At 39.5% G+C, this 21,962-nt stretch overlaps 1 protein-coding gene and 1 non-coding gene across 2 annotated transcripts in view; both read right to left on the bottom strand.

Moving 5' to 3' along the window:
* The window catches only part of SEC24D (SEC24 homolog D, COPII coat complex component), a 113,137-nt gene that overhangs the window by 83,989 nt on the left and 7,186 nt on the right, over positions 1-21,962 (bottom strand). Inside the window, exons 3-6 of the mRNA XM_007172423.2 lie at positions 18,368-18,497; positions 13,652-13,800; positions 11,796-12,074; positions 11,392-11,519 (exon numbers count right to left, since the gene is read on the bottom strand). Of these exons, the coding sequence (XP_007172485.2) occupies positions 11,392-11,519; positions 11,796-12,074; positions 13,652-13,800; positions 18,368-18,497 (686 nt within the window). The remainder of the gene's footprint in view (positions 1-11,391; positions 11,520-11,795; positions 12,075-13,651; positions 13,801-18,367; positions 18,498-21,962) is intronic.
* Positions 5,757-5,829, bottom strand: TRNAD-GUC (transfer RNA aspartic acid (anticodon GUC)). Its single transcript has one exon. It is a non-coding gene; the product is annotated as a tRNA-Asp (tRNA).

Raw genomic sequence — 21,962 nt, forward strand, 5'->3', positions numbered from 1 at the left:
ACAATATGCTAATAAAAGAACCAACGGGTCAACAATAAAATCAAAGGGGAAATCAGAAAATACCTCGAGACAAACAACAATGAAAACACAACTATACAAAACCTATGGGATGCAGCAAAAGCAGTTCTAAGAGGAAAGTTCATAACAATACAGGACTTCCTCAAAAAACAAGAAAAATCTCAAATAAACAACTTAAACTACCAATTAAAAGAATCAGAAAAAGAACAAACAAAACCCAAAGTGAGCAGAAGGAAGGAAAGAATAAAGATCAAAGAGGAAATAAATAAACTAGAGATCCAAAAAAGAAAAAAAAGAAAAAGAAAAAAATCAATAAAACCAGAGCTCGCTTTTTGAAAGGACAAACAAAATTGACAAACCTCTAGCCAGGCTCACCAAGAAGGAAAATAAATAAATTTAAAAAATAAATAAAAAATGAAAGAGGAAAAATAACAACCAATACCACAGAAATACAAAAAATCATAAGCAAATACTATGAAGTTATATGTGAACAAATTGGACAACCTAGAAGAAATGGACAAATATCGAGAAACATACCACCTGCCAAAACTGAGTCAAGTAGAAATAGATAATATGAACAGACCAATCACTAGAAGTGAAATAGAATCTGTAACTTTTAAAAAAACTCCCTGCAAACAAAACTCCAGGACTGGATGGCTTCACTGGGGAATTCTACCAAACATACAAAGAACTTATACCTATCCTTCTCAAACTCTTCCAAAAGACTGAAGAGGAAGGAACACTCCCAAAGTCATTCTATGAAGCCACCATCACCCTGATACCAAAACCAGACAGACACTACAAAAAAAGAAAATTAAAGGCCAATATCTTTGATGAATATAGATGCGAAAATCCTCAACAAAATATTAGCAAACTGAATCCAGCACATAATAAGGATTATGCACCATGATCAAGTTGGATTCATTCCAGGGTCACAAGGATGGTTCAACATATGCAAATCAATCAATGTGACAGACCATATCAACAAAAGACAAAAACCACATGGTCATCTCAACTGATGCAGAAAAAGCATTTGATAAATTCAACATCCATTCATGATAAAAAACTTTCACCAAAGTGGGTACAGAGGGAACATATCTCAACATAATAAAAGCCATTTACGACAAACCCATAGCCATCATAATACTCAACAGTGAAAAGCTGAAAGCCTTCCTGCTAAATTCTGAAACAAGACATGGATGCCCTCTCTCATCACTTCTATTCAAATAGTACTGGAAGCCCTAGCCACAGCAATCAGACAGGAAAAAGAAATAAAAGGTATCCAAATCAGAAGGACGAGGTAAAATTGTCATTATATGCAGATGACATAATACTCTATACAGAAAACCCTAAACACTCCACACCAACACTATGAGAACTAATAAATGAATTCAGGAAGGTAGCAGGATACAAGATTAATATACAGAAATCTGTTGCATTTCTTTACACTAATAATGAAATATCAGAAAGAGAAAGTAAAATGGAAAGATATCCCATCTCTTGGATTGGAAGAATTAATATTGTTAAAATGGCCATATTACCCAAAGCATCTACAGATTTAATGTGATCCTATCAAATTACCTATGACATTTTTCATAGAACTAGAACAAATAATCCTAAAATTTATATGGAACCACAAACAACCCAGAATTACCAAAGCAATCCAGAGGAAAAAGAACAAAGCTGGAAAAAAAAAAAAAAAAAAGAACAAAGCTGGAGGCATAACCCTCCCAGACTTCAGCCAACCCTACAAAGCTACTGTAATCAAAACAGTATGGTACTGGCACAAAACCAAACACGGCTCAACGGAAAAGAGTAGAGAGGCCAGACATAAACCCACACACCCATGGTCAATTAATCTTCAACAAAGCAGGCAAGAATATACAATGGAGAACAGTCAGTCTCTTCAGCAAGTGGTGCTGAGAAAGGTGGATAGCCTCATGTAAATCAGTGAAGTTAGAACACTCCCTCACACCATATACAAAAATAAACTCAAAATGGTTTAAAGACTTAAATATAAGACATGACACCATAAAACTCCTAGAAGAGAACATAGGCAAAACATTCTCCAACATAAATCATAGCAATATTTTCTTAGATCAGTCTCCCAAGGCAAAAGAAATAAAATAAGAAATAAACAAATGGGGCCTAATCAAACTTAAAAGCTTTTGCACAACAAAGGAAACCATAAACAAAACAAAAAGACAACCTATGGACTGGGAGAAAATATTTGCCAACGATGTGACTGACAAGGGATTAATTTCCAAAATATACAAACAGCTCATACAGCTCAATATCAAAGAAACAAACAACCCAATCAAAAAATGGGCAGAAGACCTAAATCGATATTTCTCCAAAGAAGACATACAGATGGCCAAAAGGCACACGAAAAGATGCTCAGCATCACTAATTATTAGGGAAATGCAAATCAAAACTACAGTGAGGTATCACTGGTCAGAATTACTATCATCAAAAAGTCTACAAATAATAAATGCTGGAGAGGGTGTGGAGAAAAAGGAACCCTCCTACACTGTTGGTGGGAATATAATTGGTGCAGCCACTATGGAAAACAGTATGGAGTTTCCTCAGAAAAACAAAAATAGAGCTACCACGTGATCCAGTGATGCCACTCCTGAGTATATACCTGGAAAAGATGAAAACTAATTAAAAAAGATACATGCACCCCAACGTTCATAGCAGCACTATTTACAATAGCTAAGACTTGGAAGCAATCTAAGTGTCTATCAACAGATGAGTGGATAAAGAAGATGTGGTGCGTGTGTATACACACACACACACACACACACACACGTATATACACAATGGAATATGACTCAACCATAAAAAAGAATGAAATATTGCCATTTGCAGCAATGTGCATGGACTTAGAGATTATCATACTAAGCGAAGTAAGTCAGACAGAGAAACACAAATACATGATATCACTTATATGTGGAATCTAAAAAATAATACAAATGAATTTATTTACAAAACAGAAACGGACTCACAGACACAGAAAACAAATTTATGGTTACCAAAGGGGAAGGGGCAGGAGATAAACTAGGAGTTTGGGGTTAACATATACACACCACTATATATAAAATAGATAAACAAGGATTTACTGTTGTGTTTATAGCACAGGGAACTATATTCAATATCTTATAATAACCTATAAAGGGAAAGAATCTGAAAAAAATATATATATGTATAACTGAATCACTTTACTGTACATCTAAAACTAACACAATATTGTAAATCAACTGTATTTCAATTAAAAAAAAAGAAACTACTAATAATATGAAAATTGTCTTCCCCCAAGCTCTGAAATGTTACCTGCTCCATTTTCCCTTCCCATCTCATCCAATCCAGGCCCCAGCTGGCATTGATATCATTGGTTTTTACAGCGTATCAGAGACAGATTTAGCCTGCTTTTAAATCCATGCATTTCTGTCTTTTTAATTTCATAGGATTTGAATTCTTATTAAATTAAGGATATAGAATATGCTCCAAACACAACTACTATAAGATACAAATGAGACTAAAAGCTACCATGGGCAGAGACAAGAAGCAAACAGAAAAATCAAAACACTGTAATTATACTCTACATTTCAACCACAAGGTTCATCTGGTTCATTCAAAACTGGAGTAGTTTACATTTACTGTCATCATGTCAACCAATGAAGTGTCAAATACGAAAGTGAGGTAAAAGTCATAATAATCTATATATTGAACATAGGCAGCTCTCAGTCTTCAGATAGACTCTACTTCCAAAAAGTTTATTTTAAATTAGCCATTTGCAACTCACAAAGCACTGCCTCCAAAGAAACAATGTCATTGGTGGTAATTACATTTCTAAATTAATTCACATCTTGGCTAGAATACTACAAAGGGAGTAGGAGTAAGAAATATAACAAACAGTTCTAGTAATTTCTAAAAATACAGGGGTTTTTTTGGTTTTTTTTTTTTTTTTACCTCAAATCCATATTCTCGGAAAACAGCTTAGAGATAAAACAAAACACAGAAATTTCAATAGAGATTGTGACTGTGTCTCAGTTCTTAAAGGGTTTCAAATTTGGTGACAGTGACTCCTGATAATGCCAATGCTACATCAAAATGTATAGATCTCTTTTTCCGCCACTAGAATTACTTTCACACATATCTGCTATGAACAGAGTATTCTAGTTTCATAAAATAGAATCAGGAAAGAGAAAAAAAGGAAGTGATTCTCTTGAGATAAATGAACAAAAAGGATAAGGGAGAGACAAGATAATAAGATGCATGCACACATCTAAGGCAGGCTGCTTAAAGCAGAATTATTTGCACTTGGGCATGGTAAGAGAAAGAGGAGAATAGGAAGATCTCAACTGCTGAATAATCCTCCTGCTGATACAAAGAGTGAGGAAGAGTCTGATGGTGATACCAGTGTCCTCACTTCCAAAATATGGCTGAGACCACCACCCAAAAGAGTTGTAGTGAGCACTTAGCTCAGGACTGGAATGCAACAGGAGTTCGGTAAACATGATTTCACATCTTTCTTTCCAGAAGGAAGAATTAATTTAGTTAGCAAAAGCATCCTACTCTGGTAATAAGAATATAAAAACAGGCTCCATCTGGTATTGCTATTTTATTACTTTTAAGATAAAAATAATATTGGACTGACTTATATGTGTATATTTTAAGGGTCTTGAATAAATCACATCCCATACTGCTTATTGCTTTTGTTGTTAACATTCATTCACTGAACAAATATGTGAGCCCATACTCTGTACCAGGCCCTGTTCTATGTGTTAGGGGCACAGTAGTGAACAAAACCAAATCCTTGACCTCTTGGAGCTGACATTCTAGTATGGAAGACAGGCGATATATAAATGCATAAATAAGATACATCCTATGTCAGGTAGTAAGTGCTGTGGATATGAAGTGATATGGATGGGGTGCCAGTGAGATGGGGGATGAGCAATGAGGACGTGAAGGAAATGCAGGATTGAGCCATGCCCCGTATGTATGAAGGGGAGGAGAATCTAGGCAGAGGAAACTGCAAGTGCAAAGGCCTTGAGGCAGAAGTACGCTTGGCGTGGCTGAGGAATAACAAGGAGGCTGGTGTGACGCAAAGCAAAGTGATGGAGAAGAGTGGTAAGAGACCAGGTCAGAGTGGCGTGCGTGTGTGTGTGTGTCTGTGTGTGTGTGAGGGGGGTGCAGGGCAGGGGGTGGGCGGTGTCAGGGGTGGCAAATACGGTAGGGTCTTGCAGGCCTTTGTAAGAACTTTGGTTTCTAACTAGAGGAGTATTGGAGGGTTTGTTATAAGCCGTGACATCATCTGACTTAGAATATGAAAGCATCACTCTGGCTGCTGTGCAGACTAGAATAGCAGGGAGACCAGTTAGGATGCTCTTACGATAATCCAGGTGGGTACAGATGGTAGAGGCTTGGACCAGGATGAGCACAAAAGGCAGAAGCAATGGAATTAGCTAAAGGACTAAATGTGAGATATGTGAGAAAGAGAGAATCAAGGATGACTCCAAGTTTTTTTGGCCAGAGGACCTGGAAGAATGGGGTTGCAATCTGGATTTCAAGGAAAAGGTCTTGACTAGGAGTATCTACGTTCTCATTTAAAGCCATGAGAATGAGTCATCGAAAGCGGTACTTCTCGGGCCACGTTTTTGGGTTTTTCTGTTATTGTTTTTTGGGTTTTTTTAAATTTATTTTTTGGCCGTGCTGTGTGGCTTGTGGGATGATAGTTCCCTGACCAGGGATTGAACCCGGGCCCTCAGCAGTGACAGTGTGGAGTCCTAACTACTGGACCATCAGGGAATTCCCTAAAGTGGTACTTCTCAAACCTTAGTGTGCCTAAGAACCATCTGAAGAGCTTGTTAAAACAGATTCCAGGGCCCCATTCCTAGAGATTCTGATTCAGGTCTGGGGTGGAGCCTGAGAACATGCATTTCTATTAAGCTCCAAGCCAATGTTTTTTTTGTTTTGCTTTGTTTTTAATTTTTTATTGAAGTATAGTAGATTTACAATGTTGCATTAGTTTCTGGTGTAAAGTGATTCAGTTATACATATATATATATTCTTTTTTATATTCTTCTCCATTATGGTTTATTACAGGATATTGACTATAGTTCCCTGTGCTATACAGTAGGACTTTGTTCTTTATCTATTTTATATATATTAGTTTGTATCTGCTAATCCCAAACTCCTAATTTATCTCCCCCATCCCCTTTCCCCTTTGGTAACCATAAACCTGTTTTCTATGTCCGTGAGTCTATTTCTGTTTCATAAATAAGTTCATTTGTATCCTATTTTAGATTCCACATATAAGTAATATCATATGATATTTGTCTTTGTCTGACTTACTTCACTTACTATGATAATCTCTAGGTCCATCCATATTGCTGCAAATGGCATTATTTTATGCTTTCTATGGCTGAGTAGTATTCCACTGTATATATGTACCACATCTTATCTAGTCATCTGCTGATGGACATTTTGGTTGCTCCAGCCAATATTCATGTGCCGTCCTAGAAGCACACTTCGAGTAGAGCTGACTAGAGAGTTAATGTCGATGGAGAAAGGGACGGGTCCAAAGACTTTGGGACACTTTTAACATGAGGAGGTTGCAAAGATGAGGTGAAACCAACGAAGGAGACAGGAAAGAGCCACCAGTGAAACAAGCAGAGATGTAAACGAGTGGGTGGTGTTGCCATTACTCTTAAGATAAAATAATATTGGACTGATTTGTATGTGTGTATTTTAAGGGTCTTGGATGAATGATACAATATACTGCTCATTGCTTTTATTGTTAACATTCATTCGTTCAACAAATATGAGTGCATACTATGTACTGGGCACTATGTGCTGGGGACACGGTAACCCCACTGAAAAGGTGTTTCAAGGAGGATGGAATGAACAGATGTATCAAATCTGTTGCTGACAGGTCAAGACAGAGCAGATCTGAGAATTGGCCACAAGATTTGGAAATGGGATGTCACTGGAGACCTGAACAAGCATAGTATTAGTGGGGTTGTAGTGATAAGATCTAAACTGGAACAGGTTCAGGAGGGAATAGGAGGAGATGAACCAAGACAGTGGGTAAAGGCAACCCTTCTAGAGATTTCTTGCTGTAAAAGAGAGCCACAAAATGGGGAGGAAACTGGATAGATATGGGGAAGGGACAAAGGAGGCTTCTTTCATTAACAATAAGAGGTATTTCGGGAGGTTTATATTCTGATGAGAATGATCGAGACAGAGAAAAACTGAAGTTTATCTTCAAATAAGTAAAGATAATGCAGCAGAGAGGAGATGTGATGGTTAATTTTATGTGTCAACTTGGCTAGGCCATGGTACTCAGTTTCAAATACCAGTCTAGATCTTTCTGTGAAGGTATTTTTTTAAATGCGATTAACATTTAATCAGCAGACCTTGAGTGAAGCAGAGTATCCTCCACAGTGTGGGCAGGCCTCTTCTGACCTGTTGAAGGATTAAGAGAAAAATACCGAGGTCTCCCTGAGGAAGAGGGAAGTCTGCTTCAGATGCCTTCAGAGTCAAGCTGCTACATCAGCTCTTCCTGTGTCTCCAGCGCACTGGCCAGCCCAGCAGATTTTGGCCTTGCCAGTCTCCAACAACTGAGTAAACCAATTCTTTAAAATAAATTTATTTCCATATATAGACATATATCCTACTGGTTCTGTTTTTTGGAGAACTCTAATACAGGGGACATTTTCTGGAGGGCTGTTCTTGAAAGGGTGTAGAGATGGATTCTAGGGCACAAGTGGAGGTGATGGCCTTGGTCAGGAGTATGGACAAGCTTATCCACACTAACAGGAGGAAGAGGGATAAAATGAGCACAGATGCAGCGAGATGTGGAAATGAAACATGCAGAGGTTCTCTTTGGATTTCTTCTATTTTCTCAGTGTCATAAGGAGCAGGTTATCATTAAAGAGTCAGAAAAGGAAAAAGTAGTGTTAGGAGTTTCAAGAGAGAAGGAATGATAGTCATCCAGGAAAATGGGAGGGTCAGCGGAGTTGGGTGATGGTCTCCAAACTTGCTACACGTTAGGATTAACAGAGGAAATTTGAAAAATTCCAATGCCCAGTACAATTAAATCATAATTTGGGGGGCTGGGAGCAAGGCATCAATAATTTTAAATGCTCCACCAGTTATTATTCTGTGCAGTCAGGTTTTAGAAACACACAACTAAAGGTTCACTTTCGTTTAGTGGTTATGAATTCAAAGTGAGAACAGTAAGTGCGGTGGGCATCTTTCTCAAGTTGCCTTCAGCATCTGGGGTGCAGGCATGGAGTAGGTGGAGAGTTGGTTTAACAACAAATGGGAATTTTCTAGGTGAATGCAGTGGAGGGAGGGGGCAAAGGAGTTCAGGGTAGAAGATGCAAGGGACAGATTTATAATCATGGATCACATAATATAAGCTGCATAGGAGAAGTGCAAAGATGAAGGTGGCGTGAGTCAAGAAAAAGTGGTAGGTTGTAAATCCTGGTGGGTGAATTATTATTGACGTTTGAGTCCTAAAGGGAATGAGCTGAAAAGATAGAAGGCAGTGGTTGGAGGATGGGATGCTTTCAACTGAGACTTTGAAGGTGTACAGTCACTGGTAATGATAGGAGTAAGTGAGGTAGATACAAAGAACATTGGAAGAAAATAAGATCAAGAATTGAGAGGCCAGAGAAATGGAAGTTTCTACAGATGGATAGTAAAATTGCCAATAACTGTAACAGAAACAGTACTGGAGAGATTAACTAACAATGAACCAGGAGCTAGAAACATCAGAGAATGAAGTGGAACGACCCAAAGGGTCTGTAGATGTTATATACAAGCAGAGAAACAGGAAGTCAAAATGTAAATCATGTAAATACATGATACTTCTTCAACTGGAATAATCAAATAATATTAAACTAGAAAAGTAATGGCTGGTAATATGATCATCAATAAGGGCACTAAGAGTTATTAAAATTTAATTTCTAACATAGCATCAGATACTTTATCACAAATCTTCAAGTTTGTATTTTAAAAAATAGCCAAAATCCTCCACCCCTCCCTATACCTATGCCGTTTTTAAGGACTTTGCTGCTCCTCCCATCCAGAGGCAGGGTCTATTTTTCTGCGCCTTGACTCTGGGGTGGTCTTGGGACTTGCTTTGGATTAGAGAACACTGCAGACCATCCTCAGGAGGCCTTGCATATTCCTACTTTCCCTCTTGGATCTCTGGCACCGCCAAAGCTAGGCTATCCTGCTTGGTGACAGGACTCAATCATCCCCAGCTAACAGATGGGTAACAAATACCAAATGCATGAATGATACCATTTATAGTGGGCTGAATATATAGCCCCCCAAAAAGATACATCCATGTCCTAATCCCTGAAACCTGTGACTAACGCTGCATATAGCAAAAGAATTGATTAAATTAAGGATCTTGAGAGATAGTGCTTATCCTAGATTATCTGGGTGGGCCCCAACTGGAATCACCTGAAACTTATGAGAGGGGCACAGGGAGTTCCGAGATCAACACCCGGAGGAAAAGACACAGAGAAGAGGGGGAGGTGATGTGACAACAGAGGCAAAGATTGGAATGATGCGGCCACAAGCCAAGGAATACCTGGAGCCACCAGACGCTGGAAAAAACAAGGAATGGAGTCTCACACAGAGCCTTTGGAGGGAAGACAGCCAATGCCAACACATTGATTTCAGACTTATGACCTCCAGAACTGTAAGAGAATAAATCTCTGTTGCTTTAAGCCACCCAGGTTATGGTACTTGATTATAGCAACCGCAGAAAACTCATAGACCATCCTAGACCACATGGGCTCCAGCCAAGCCTCTAGCTGACCCCAGATGCACAAAGCAAGCCCAGCCAAAATCAGTCAAGCCCAGCCCAGAGGACCTACTGACTCACGAGCATTAATAAATAGTGGTTCTAAGCTACTAAGTTTGCTGAGGGTTTGTTACATGCAAAAGTTAGGCCATACATATATACATATATATATATATACATGAAATATAATACCTCTTAGTGCTCCTTAGTCTCTAACTTTTTCTACTCATGTTTATAGAACCACTTCAAAGATGCAAGTTAACTGCAGACAATTTCATTCTTATTCCAAAGGACTTTATATCCCTGCTCAAAGCCGTAAGACTTGCAGTTTCTTCTGAGGGAAGTGTTTACGTCCCTCCCCCATTGACATCAGACTTTGTTATATGACTTGTCTCAGCCAAGGGCATGTGTGTGGTTGTGACATGTACCACATCTGACTGGAAGCTTTAACAGCTATTGCACCTTTTGACCAGTTTTCCTCCTTTTCTCTCTTTGCCATGAGAATACATGTCCCAGATAAGGGGTGCCCTTTCACCTTAGATTCTGGAGTGATGGGCTTCCCTGGTGGCGCAGTGGTTGAGAATCTGCCTGCTAATGCAGGGGACACGGGTTCGAGCCCTGGTCTGGGAGGATCCCACATGCCACGGAGCAACTGGGCCCGTGAGCCACAGCTACTGAGCCTGCGCGTCTGAAGCCTGTGCTCCGCAACGAGAGAGGCCGTGATAGTGAAGAGGCCCGCGCACCGCGATGATGAGTGGCCCCCGCTTGCCACAACTGGAGAAAGCCCTCGCACAGAAACGAAGACCCAACACAGCCAAAAATAAAAATAAAAATAAATAAATAAATAAGACCTGGTGCAACCAAATAAATATTTAAAAAAAAAAAAAAAGATTCTGGAGTGATAAGGGCATATGGAGCAGAATCTAAAACCAAGCTGCAGCTACTGCAGCGTACATGTAACCTAAGTGATAAATAAATCTTTGTGGATGTAAGCCAAGTTGGGGAGTGTTTGTTATGCAGATTAACCTAATAAAAGCCGACTGATACAGTTACTAAAAAGTAATTCTCCAAAGAAAATCACTTGGGTGGAGGAGAATTAAGCTACAGCTCTAATTTTAGTTAAAACAGTTTGTTAAAATATGCCAAATACTTTGTACTCCTATGAGTATCCTGAAAAGGGTCCTTTAGTTTCTTAAAATAGCATTTTTATATAGAATATACTCTTACTACTAATTACTCATTAAATATCAATACATACTGCCAATATATGTGAATATAAACATCAATAGATACTGCCAAGTTTATGTGATACCAAAAAAAAATCTGCACAGGCTGTTTCTCTCATGGAGACCTCTGGTATGCCATAACCCACCCTCACCACCCCCATACATACACAGAAGGAAGCAAGCCTTATCCACGTGATGGGTATTGTGCTTTGACAATAAAGGACAGGATAAATGCTAACAAACTGCAGAGTTTCTGAGAACAATGAATGAAGAATGGTTCTTTGTTAGGTAGACTGTGAGAGTGAGAAGAGCACTTACTGGGCTGGGGATAGAGTCAGGATCCAGCTTCTTCTGGGGCTGCGGTGGACCCGCCATCTGTGCAGGACCTCCGGGGAAGCCTCCTGGGTAGGAGAGCTGTGCACCTGCCATCTGGGGGCCATAGTTGGCTGCGTGGAAAAAATTTTAAAAAGAAATGATTATAATCCCCAAACCCAGATGTAGGGCTCACTGACAATATTATACTGTTCAGTCAAGCACCTTGCATTTTTCATAAAGGCAGGGAGTTAAACGTGAATATTTACAGTTCGCCTTTACTTTGCACTTGCCACACCATTCAAAAACAGTAAGTGATAGATGCCTAGTAACATAGGAACAAATCTGATTCCCAATTAAGGGTACCCCCAGGGGACCCAAGGCCTTCCTCTGAGCCCTTCCCACCTTACCCTGCTGCAGAGGATATCCAGGGCCCAGGGTCTGTCCTGGAGGAGGCGGGGGCTGGTACTGGGCGTTCGGAGGAGCAGGCCCGGGGAGCCCGTCCTGTCTGTGCGTTGATGGAGGCAAGGGTGAGGCACCGGGGCCGTTTAGTGCAGTGGGTGGTGGTGGGAGAACCTGAGATCCAGGCTGCAAGATGGATGGCTGCGAAGACCGTGGAGGACCCTGGAATGCTGCTGCTGCTGCTGGAGGGCCAGGGGGGCCCTGGCTGGGGGGAGCCATGCCCGAACCTAGGCCAGAAAAAGACCAGCCCACCTAAATGCCACACTTCTCAACACTTTAACTTCTACCACGTATACAACAGGGACACTTCTTTTTCAGAATAAAGCAAGAAGGCACCCGTACAAGTCACATTTTTTTCCCCCACAAGATGAAATCATCATTCAGAAAGTGACACAAATGCTATTTGGAGTATTGTATACAAGTGGAGCAACATTTATAATGATAGAAAATTAGTAGGATAAATTTTAACTCAGTTGCATTCACTTTTCATGACACATGGCATTAATTAAGGAATTTTATCTGGTACAGAATACAGGAAAATCATACAGAAGAAAAAACTTCTTTTGCGTGACAAGCATTATTCACTCAAGTCAATAAATTATTTGTATCCTGTGCTTGACTTGATCGAATGGATTTTGGAAGTAGGTAGAAATAACCAAGGAGAAGGGATGGGCCACTAAAATTCTATCCAATCATACTGGAAATCGTGAAACCAGATTATTTTTTCCTTTCTTTGATTATGTGAAACTGCACTGCTGCTGCTTTGGAGACTTAGCCATTTTGAAACCAGTAAAAAGAAATACTCTGAGGGGGTTTTTGACTGATACTTTTAAGAAACTAACTTTAAGTAATGAAAACATTTGTCATCAAGATAAATGGCTGACTATGCTGTTGTTCCAGTGAAAATTTCTATGGCTCTTATACAGCATTGCTATTGATGCTCATCTCAGTACTGTAACTGTTTTCTCTCCTATTGTTCTCTTTTCTGTCCCACGGCATCTGAGCTTCCATTCTTCCCATGATCTAAATGCAGAATTAAAATGCACTGTGGGGCTTTCCTGGTGGCACAGTGGTTAAGAATCCGCCTGCCAATGCAGGGGACATGGGTTTGAGCCCTGGTCCGGGAAGATCCCACATGCCATGGAGCAACTAAGCCCATGTGCCACAACTACTGAGCCCGTGCTCTAGAGCCCGCGAGCCACAACTACTGAGCCCACGTGCTGCAACTACTGAAGCTCGTGCGCCTAGAGCCTGTGCTCTGCAACAAGAAAAGCCACCGCAACAAGAAGCCCATGCACTGCAACGAAGAGTAGCCCCCGCTCGCCACAACCAGAGAAAGCCCACGCGCAGCAACAAAGACCCAACGCAGCCTAAATAAATAAATAAATAAATTTATATTAAAAACAACAACAACAAAAAAAAGCACTGTGAAACAAAGAGTACTATATTTTTGATTTGGGGGCCTCATAATAAACACAGGGTTAAACTACCCTCACATTTCTTAAAATAATTTCACTGGTCTAATGTTTATTTGTGAAGTCAGCATTTTTTGTTCCTTATTGATCTGGTGTTGAACGTAAGGTATTCTGAGGGTCCTTCAATTATCTTGAAATAAATGGCAGCATGATTTGGAAAAAAGTAATTGTTGCCATACATAATACAGATGATTTACATGAAAATGTCCAAACACTACTTCAATACGGTATGCCAGAGGCATGTCTATTTTGAATTTGAAGAAAACCTTTCTTAGTAAAAATACTCATGAGACAAGACAGTCAATGAGCGTGAATAATGAAATTGTTACCATAGCTGTTGACGTGCATAGCACTGAGCTGAGTGCCCAGCTGGGCGACGGATGAAGTGGACACCGGACTTGGGTAAGACGACTGTGTAGAGGGTGGGTATGGTGCATAGGAGGGGGCCGCACTGTTGCCAGGTGGGGGGCCAGGAAATCTGAGAGAGAAAAGGGGTGATAATGTCATACAGTCTCATATGCAAATGACATACAACAAATGTCAGTAACTTGTAAAATTAAATCAGCCCATCTAGTGGCACTAGGAAAATGACGGATATTATACACTAAATCTTTTATTTATTTTTTAGCTCTTTATTTTATATTGGAGTATAGCCGATTCATAACGTTGTGATAGTTTCAGGTGCACAGCAAAGGGACGCAGCCATACATATAGATGTGTCCATTCTCCCCCAGACTCACCTCCCATCCAGGCTGCCACATAACACTGAGCAGAGGTCCCTGTGCTAAACAGTAGGTCCTTGCTGGTTATCCATTTTAAATATAGCAGTTACACATTTACACACTAAATCTTTAATTAACCTCAATGTGAGCTCAAAACGAATCATGTAGCATCATCCCATATCTATGCTCACATGCTACACATATCAAGACACCTAGCCAAAAAAAAAAAAATTCTAACATAAACAAAGAACACGTTTTGGAAATCAATTTGGGAAGCTGAGTCCATCACAGCCTAATCTATGCTAGGGCTAATGGTCAATAGACCAGAAGTCAAGAAAACTAAAATGCTTTGTGACTGTATCTTTATGATCACTTAGAAATGATTTTGAGAATTGTCTTAAAGATATGTTTTGTAAATCCACTGCTTCATAAAAAGAAATCATTTCCTTTTCTCAAGAAATGATGCTTTTTGTCTTTTTCTTAAAACTCATGCATGGGGTTTCATAGATATATGAAACAATTGCACACAGGCAGAATGTACATTCTCTACAAGAATGTATTAGTGGCTGTAGTGTGCAGTATGGTTACAGGGCTTGGGCTAACCAGCAGTTAATGGGAGGAGGGGATAGGCAGTGTTATTTAATCATTTGAGAAAAAAATTCCCCAAAACACGTTCAGAGATATTTCACAGATGTTAACAATATTTTTAAAATATAACATTCTGTGAATCATTTTTTATAGAGATAGTACAGGTAGGATGAAATATGTTTCAAATGGAAGTTATGACAAGCACCCTCAAGTATTTTTTTTTAACTTAACAAAACGTTAAAGATTTAAAATACAGAATGAAAGAATGTACACCATTAGCTATTAGTTTTTAACTCGAAAAAACCGATTCATCATTCATTGCATGTATTACATCATAATACATGTCCTAGGAGTTAGGCGTCAGAAATTCACAAATTTTTTTTTCTGATCAACTAAGTCTTAAACAGATCTGGATTTTAAAGCAATATTATCAACTTAAAAGTAAAAATAAAATAGTATTAAAGGGTAACTTTTATTAAATAATTTTTTAATAAAAAGTATTTTAAAAAACTGACATACATATGAAAAAAGAGATTAACAAAACATATTAAACATACAGAGTGGTTTAATATTTTTCAATTTCATTACTTTACTAAATTAGTTTATCCAAGACCACACAGCATGTGGGTATCAGAGCTTAGGTGAGAATCCAGGCCCCTGACCCTACCCTGGAGAGCTGGTGTGTGAGCATGGGCAAGCCACTTAATTCCCTGTAGCTTTCAGCTTTCAATCCATAAAAATGGAACAATCCCTTTCCCTGCTGTAAATATAATGTGGTTAGAATTAAAAATCATATAGATTTAAATATTTCTCATTGATTACTTCATTTAACATATTTCTGGGCTGAGAAACATTCAATTACATATTTTAATTAACTGTTTCATTGACTGTCAGAAGAGGGCAGATTCACCATCAAAAAGAACCAAAAAGAACCATAAAGGATCATAACCAGAGGATTAATAAAACATGAAAAGTTAGTCTCAGTTTAACCCTAAACCTCTGGAGAGTTGACTACGTTGTCTGTGGCCTGCTCAACCTCAAATACTTTTCATTTTCAAGTTTACAACAAATTGCTTAAGAAGTGAGCTGTATGCTGAAGTTGGTTAGAATCTGGAGATAAGGTACCAAATTTTTCAAGATTTGACTGATACAAAATCTAGATTTTTAAATACTCAGCCCATAGACTAGAGAAAACAAAAGCTCTGCCCAATCATGTCATTGCTTTACACATACACACACAAATGGAAGAGAAAACAAGTATGTATTTCTCTTATTTTTCTTGTTTTCTCCTTTTCCACTGCAACCAATTTCTTATTAGATTCACCCTAATAATAGCTTCGATTTGGGAGGACAAGTCTCCTTCCAACCTCCCTTCCCACCCAATTTGCCATTTCTTGGTCAAAATAGAACACTTACAATTGACTTTTCCCCCTATAATTAAAAAATGGAACTTTAGGTTATAGAATTTATTTAGGAGATTAATCCCACCCAGCAGTAACACTTTGTAGATAACTTTAGTACCACTTACAAGTTTAAGACATTTATTCCGCCTTAGCCAACATCAAAAGATAAGTGATTAGGTATGATTTTTAAGTTTTAGGAAACATTACCTTTGAAGTAGCAACATATAAAAATAAAACTTATAATTTTTAAATTTAAATCAACATTATGACTCTGAATTAATCACGTTTTTATTCGACAGTTTAGACATGGTAAAAATGAAAAGATTTCTATGATGGGTCCAAGATGGGTCCTCTAAGTACAAATGACTCCCTGAAGTACTATACCCATAGCCAGGTCATATGGGATCTATGCTCTCTGACAACCCCTGTTATCAGACGGGTGTGACTCACCTGCACAGTCACGGAGCCCTTTGTGCCTGCACTGAACTGTATACACAGAAATACGTCCCATGAGGCTAGGTAGCCTCACCATGGAGGCTTAGCCTGAATACTAGACTTTTCCATCTTTAAATCTCATTTCCAACCTGTAATTCACAGTTCAAGTTGAGGCAAGTGAACAGTGGAGGAGGAAGAGATGGGGCAAAATCTGTCAGTGCTTCCCTGGGAATCACAATAAAGGCAGATCCCTAAACCGAGCTGGGGTGGGTAGCAACACTGAGCTAGTAGGAAGGGCAAGCAAGAGACCGCAGACTTTCCATATCCAGTGGAAATGGTGCTGATAACTGCTAACACGCATTGTCTTTCATGGGCGCTGTGCACTGTGCAAGGTTTTCTGCATGGATTAGTGATCAAAATCCTCACCACCACACCATTATTGTTACAACTGTGATGAGGAAACCAAGGCACATAGAGGCAGAGTAACTCATCCAGCCAGAACTCCCTGAGCCAAGGGTATCAAACGTGCCCGACCCTAGAGCCTCTGTTCGTCACTGTGCCAGACGCTGTGCTGAGCTCACAATCACACAGCTTAGATCGGTCTGATGGCAACGTCTGTGATTTACCTACTCCTAAGCAACCTAATTCAAGTGAAACAAGTAGAAATAACCAAAAAGATCAATCCAATCTAGGCTAATACCAGTGACTCAAATCTTTTCTTAACTTCAAAGTGGCTGTTCAATTTTTGCATTTCTTTTAAAAAAAAAAAAAATCTGACTTGCTTGGCAGTTCACAACAATGTACTTCTCCAGATCTTCTCTGCACTGAGAATTCTACTTCCTCATTTTACAAGTGAGGAAAATGCGGTCTAGAGGCCCAGGAACGTCACCAGCGTCACAAGGCTAGTGAATTGCTTGAACCAGAGGCAGCGTCTTGGTTCAGGTTTTCTGCCCTCCCCTCGTGCCCCACCACCATGCTATTGAGGCTAGGGGCAGGAGGGGCAGGTCCTGAGTCAGGCCCTTTGACTTCGTGCTCCTTGTTCAAACCACGATCCCATGTAAACCCAATTACTCAGACTCACTCATCCAGTGATTCCTACATCAACCTTCAGTCTGCATCTCAGAGCTACCACGTCAATGGCAAATGTTATCACAACAGACAAGAGCCAGGGAATGTCAACCTCACAAATGCCCTGTCAGTGAATGAACTTGATGATTTAAAACATTCCAGAGGGAGTTTTCCCACTGGCAGGGACTACAGGCTCCTTCAAAGGGTAACGAAATGACCTCACCATCAGCAAGGTCCAGAGTCCTCCAGAGGGGTTACTCCTCCACCAACCCCAACCTTGCAGCCTGACAACCTGAGAAAGGAACCTGGGAAATGAAGCCTCTGGGTGATCCTTGGAGAAACTGCAACGTAAACACTGTGTACAGCTTGGCACTGGGATTCTCACCAGCAACACCTCACAGGACAAACAGCAATGGGATTCCAGCAGGGAAGATGTGATGCGGACTCCCTTCCCAGGGCACAGTCCTGAGGGGTTGCATGGCCCCAGCATCTCCCACATCTCATACCCTGGCTTCTCCAGGCCTGCCTCCAACTTCTCCCTTCCTTAATTTATAAACACAGATGATTCATTCCCCGTGTTGTCACTATCACCCTGCCTTTCAAGAGTCCCTCACTGGCATCCGTGCGCCTTCCACATCAAATCCACAGGTTTTACCACTGGCCTAACTTCTCTAAATGCTTTGTTTCCTGGCAGTTTTCCAGTAGATCCTTTCGAGGATGTGGGCAGTATCAGGAGGTCAAAGTTTCAATCAACCAACATGCAAGAGTAGAAGGGACTTGTAAGATAATTTTAGTAGATTATACAAATGAGGGCTGGAATCTCGCTCACCTTTGAAGAGGAGGACCTTGGGCATGAGCTCCATTCTGGCCAAACTGATGGGGTCCAGGAGGCAGATGGCCCTGAGGCAACATCCCTCCGGGGGCAGCAGCCCCCAAAGGCCCTGCTGGCTTCATCATACCTGCAAGGGAAGGACAGGAGTTTAGAAGAGTATGAAAGTGCAAAGAGAGAGGACACAAAGATACTAGGTTAAAAATGCAAAATAGGAGGGGGAGGAGGAAAAACAGGTTAGAACAAGTTCTCCTTCACACTTGCTTTAACCATCACAGACTTACCAATGCCAGGCTGTGGCATCATTATTTGACCATCACAATGATAGGAGAGCAGAAATCCTTTTAACACTACACAGAAGCTAAAATAGAAGAAATAAATCTTTGCATTTGGTAGAGAGGCACCTTGATGGAACACACTATCGCACAAAGAATGCTAGAATACACAGTGAAAAATGTCCATTGGATATCAGAATACAAATCTGGGGAAAAAAAAAACAATATGAGGCATCACAAAACATCCTACCTCTAATTATGGGGGGGAAAAGACCTCTGAAAACGCCTTTATTTGAGTTACAGCGTGAGGAACGTGAATGGAGAATAGTATCTGTTTCTCCAACGAATCCAGAGCACAGCCTTCACAGTTAATAATTTTTCCAGGATTCTAACGAGTTGAGGGACTTCTCAAGTCATCAGGTCACTCATACAAAATACAGAATCACACGTGATGAAGAGATGCCCCGGCGGTGCCGGCGTTTTAATTTATAAGCAGCTCTTCTCCAACAGAGATCTTTAAAGGTTTCTCTTTAAAACCATTCTCAGACATTTTTCTCTCCTTCTTCTAGAGAAATCATGGTACAGGAGAAAAATCACTGAGCTTGGGTTAGAGCAGTTCGACGCCCCATCCGGCCACTTACTAGCAGATGGATGGCTCTGGGCAAGAGGTTTATGTTTGTGGACCTCAGTTTTCCCTCACTGCAAAAGGAAAGGCTTAGACTAGATTACTTGCGACACCTCTTTCAGTCTTTTAAAAGGAAAAAAAAAAGAGAAAAAGTATATTTCTTCTATTTGCTCTCTCTACTTCCATCCTGCTTGTTTTTGCTCCAGGCCATTCGATTTACTTTTTTTTTTTTTTTTAATTTTTATTGGAGTATAGTTGGTTTACAATGTTGTGTTAGTTTCTGCTGTACAGCAGAGTGAATCTGTTACGTATATACATATATCCACTCTTTTTTACATTCTTTTCCATATACGCCAGTATAGAGTATTGAGTAGAGCTCCCTGTGCTATACAGTAGGTCCTTATTAGTTATCTATTTTATATGTAGTAGCATGTATATGTCAATCCCAATCTCCCAATTTATCCCTCCCTCCCTTAACCCCTGGTAACCATAAGTTTGTTTTCTACCATTCAATTTACTTTTTTTTTTTTTTTCCCATTCAATTTACTTTTGACCCCATTTTCCTCTCTGGCACCATCACCAATGACCTCCTGGCTGGCTTCTGTGCACTCCTCCATTTGACCTCATGATGGTATTTCATACTCAACATCTCCTTTCTTCTTTTATCTTCTTCTAGAAAGTTTATTCGCTCAGATAGTGAGGGAAAAGACTGGATGACCTTGCAGTAGCCCAGAAAGAATTTCTTACATTGTCACACTGGGTTTGCCAAAAAGTTCGTTCGGTTAATGAATACGTTAGTGAATACATTGTTCAATAAAGTTCTTGGTGAAACGAAAAATGTGTCTTTTATTAAAACCGAACGAACTTTTTGGCCAACACTTTGGAGCGCATGCTCTCAGATGCTTGGGTAATGCAGAATGAAATATAACCAGTGAGGTGGCAGTATTCATGAATAATATTATTGAAACTTTTACAAAGGTTTCTTTTCTTAAAACAGGATTCCTCAAACTTAAGAAAAATTTTATATTAACTTTACAGTCACAGTATATTTAGCCATTTTCCATATACCAAGAACAAAAACAACAAATATTATTCTTATTTTTACATAGAGTTTAAACCCCAAATCCAGCAAAGTTAGAAAAACATGAGACTTGCAGTCACACAGACTGGAGTTTGTATTCCTCCCCTACCATTAAACACCTGTGACCCTGACAAGATACGTTGTTCTTTCGAAACCTAAGCTTTTAACACTGTACCATGGCAATAATGTCCCCTGTCTCTGTGGATTGTTCTGAGAATTAAATGAGGCAATGGGTATAAAAGCATCCAGAACAATGCCCGATAAATAAAGGTAATCTCTCAAGAAATCTTAGTTTCTCTCCCTGGCCATATCCCTTGCTCTCTTTTTTTCAAGGATTTATATTCTAACAAGACATATATACCATCATTATATGCATACTTGTATTTTCATTCTTAAAACATTATTTTGGACAAAAGTAGAAAATCTACAATACTAGCACTAAAGCAGTAAATAATCACATGCACTACAAGAAACTAAAGATATTCTGGTTTCTTAAATAAGTAGGTAAACAGCAATTTCATCAGCAACCCTCATATATACGTCTAGAAAATCAAAAACCTGTTCTCGGAGTTACTCATGTCATGTGTACATGAGATGCACATATTGTTTCTAAAAACAAAACCGAAACAAAACAAAACAAAAAACAGTTCTTACTCAAGCAGAAATGTCATACACCAACCTTACTAAAATGTTCTTTCCCTTTTATTTTTATTTTTTTAACTTTTTATTTTATATTGGAGTACAGTTGATTAACAATGTTGTGTTAGCTTCAGGTGTACAGCAAAGTGATTCAATTATATGTATACATGAATCTATTCTTTTTCAAATTCTTTTCCCATTTAGGTTGTTACATAATATTGAGCAGAGTTCCCTGTGCTATACAGTAGGTCCTTGTTGGTTATCTATTTTAAATATAGTAGTGTGTACATGTCAATCCCTTTTATTTTTGGAAATTAACTCTATAGCGATGATTCAAACTCACTCTTGTTCAACATTCATTCAATGTGCCTCTGAGACACTAAGAGCTCTTAGGGAAGAGATAACCATGTAAACAATGACAGTGCCCTGTGACGAGTGTTGTAATATGCAGAGGGACTACCTAACTCTTCCTAGGGGAATCAAGAAAAGTTCAAAGAGGAAGGACTACTTGAGCTGAGTCTTGAAGGACAGGCAGGAGTTGTCTTAGTACAGAGACAGGATAGGGGATTTAGGCAGAAGACAAAGCTCAAGTGAAGACCTGAGAGAGCATGGTGAGATCAGGGACTGGCAAAAGGTGCAGTGTGAACAGATGGTGGGGAAAGTGGCCGGAGCAGAGGTTGTCCAGGTTGGTTGGGGTCAGACTGCAAAGTCCTGAGTGCCATTTGGACTCTATACTCAGGGCAAAGGGAAGTCAGTATCACTGTTATCTGCAAAGTCATAGTCTTTGCCTGGCCACATCACTGGCATTTTCATAAGTGATCAGAGATAAAGAGAAATCAGGTTCTTTATAGAGCAGTATGAGAATTTTAATAGGAAAGCAAAACCATACCAAGAGAAAGATCTAACTATGCTTATGCTCAAAGAAAAATATCTAAAATCATAAACTGGTCTTTAATACAGTGGCAGATTTTATAG

Source organism: Balaenoptera acutorostrata, chromosome 5, assembly GCF_949987535.1.
Source record: "Balaenoptera acutorostrata chromosome 5, mBalAcu1.1, whole genome shotgun sequence".
In the NCBI taxonomy this organism is placed as follows: Eukaryota; Metazoa; Chordata; class Mammalia; order Artiodactyla; family Balaenopteridae; genus Balaenoptera; species Balaenoptera acutorostrata.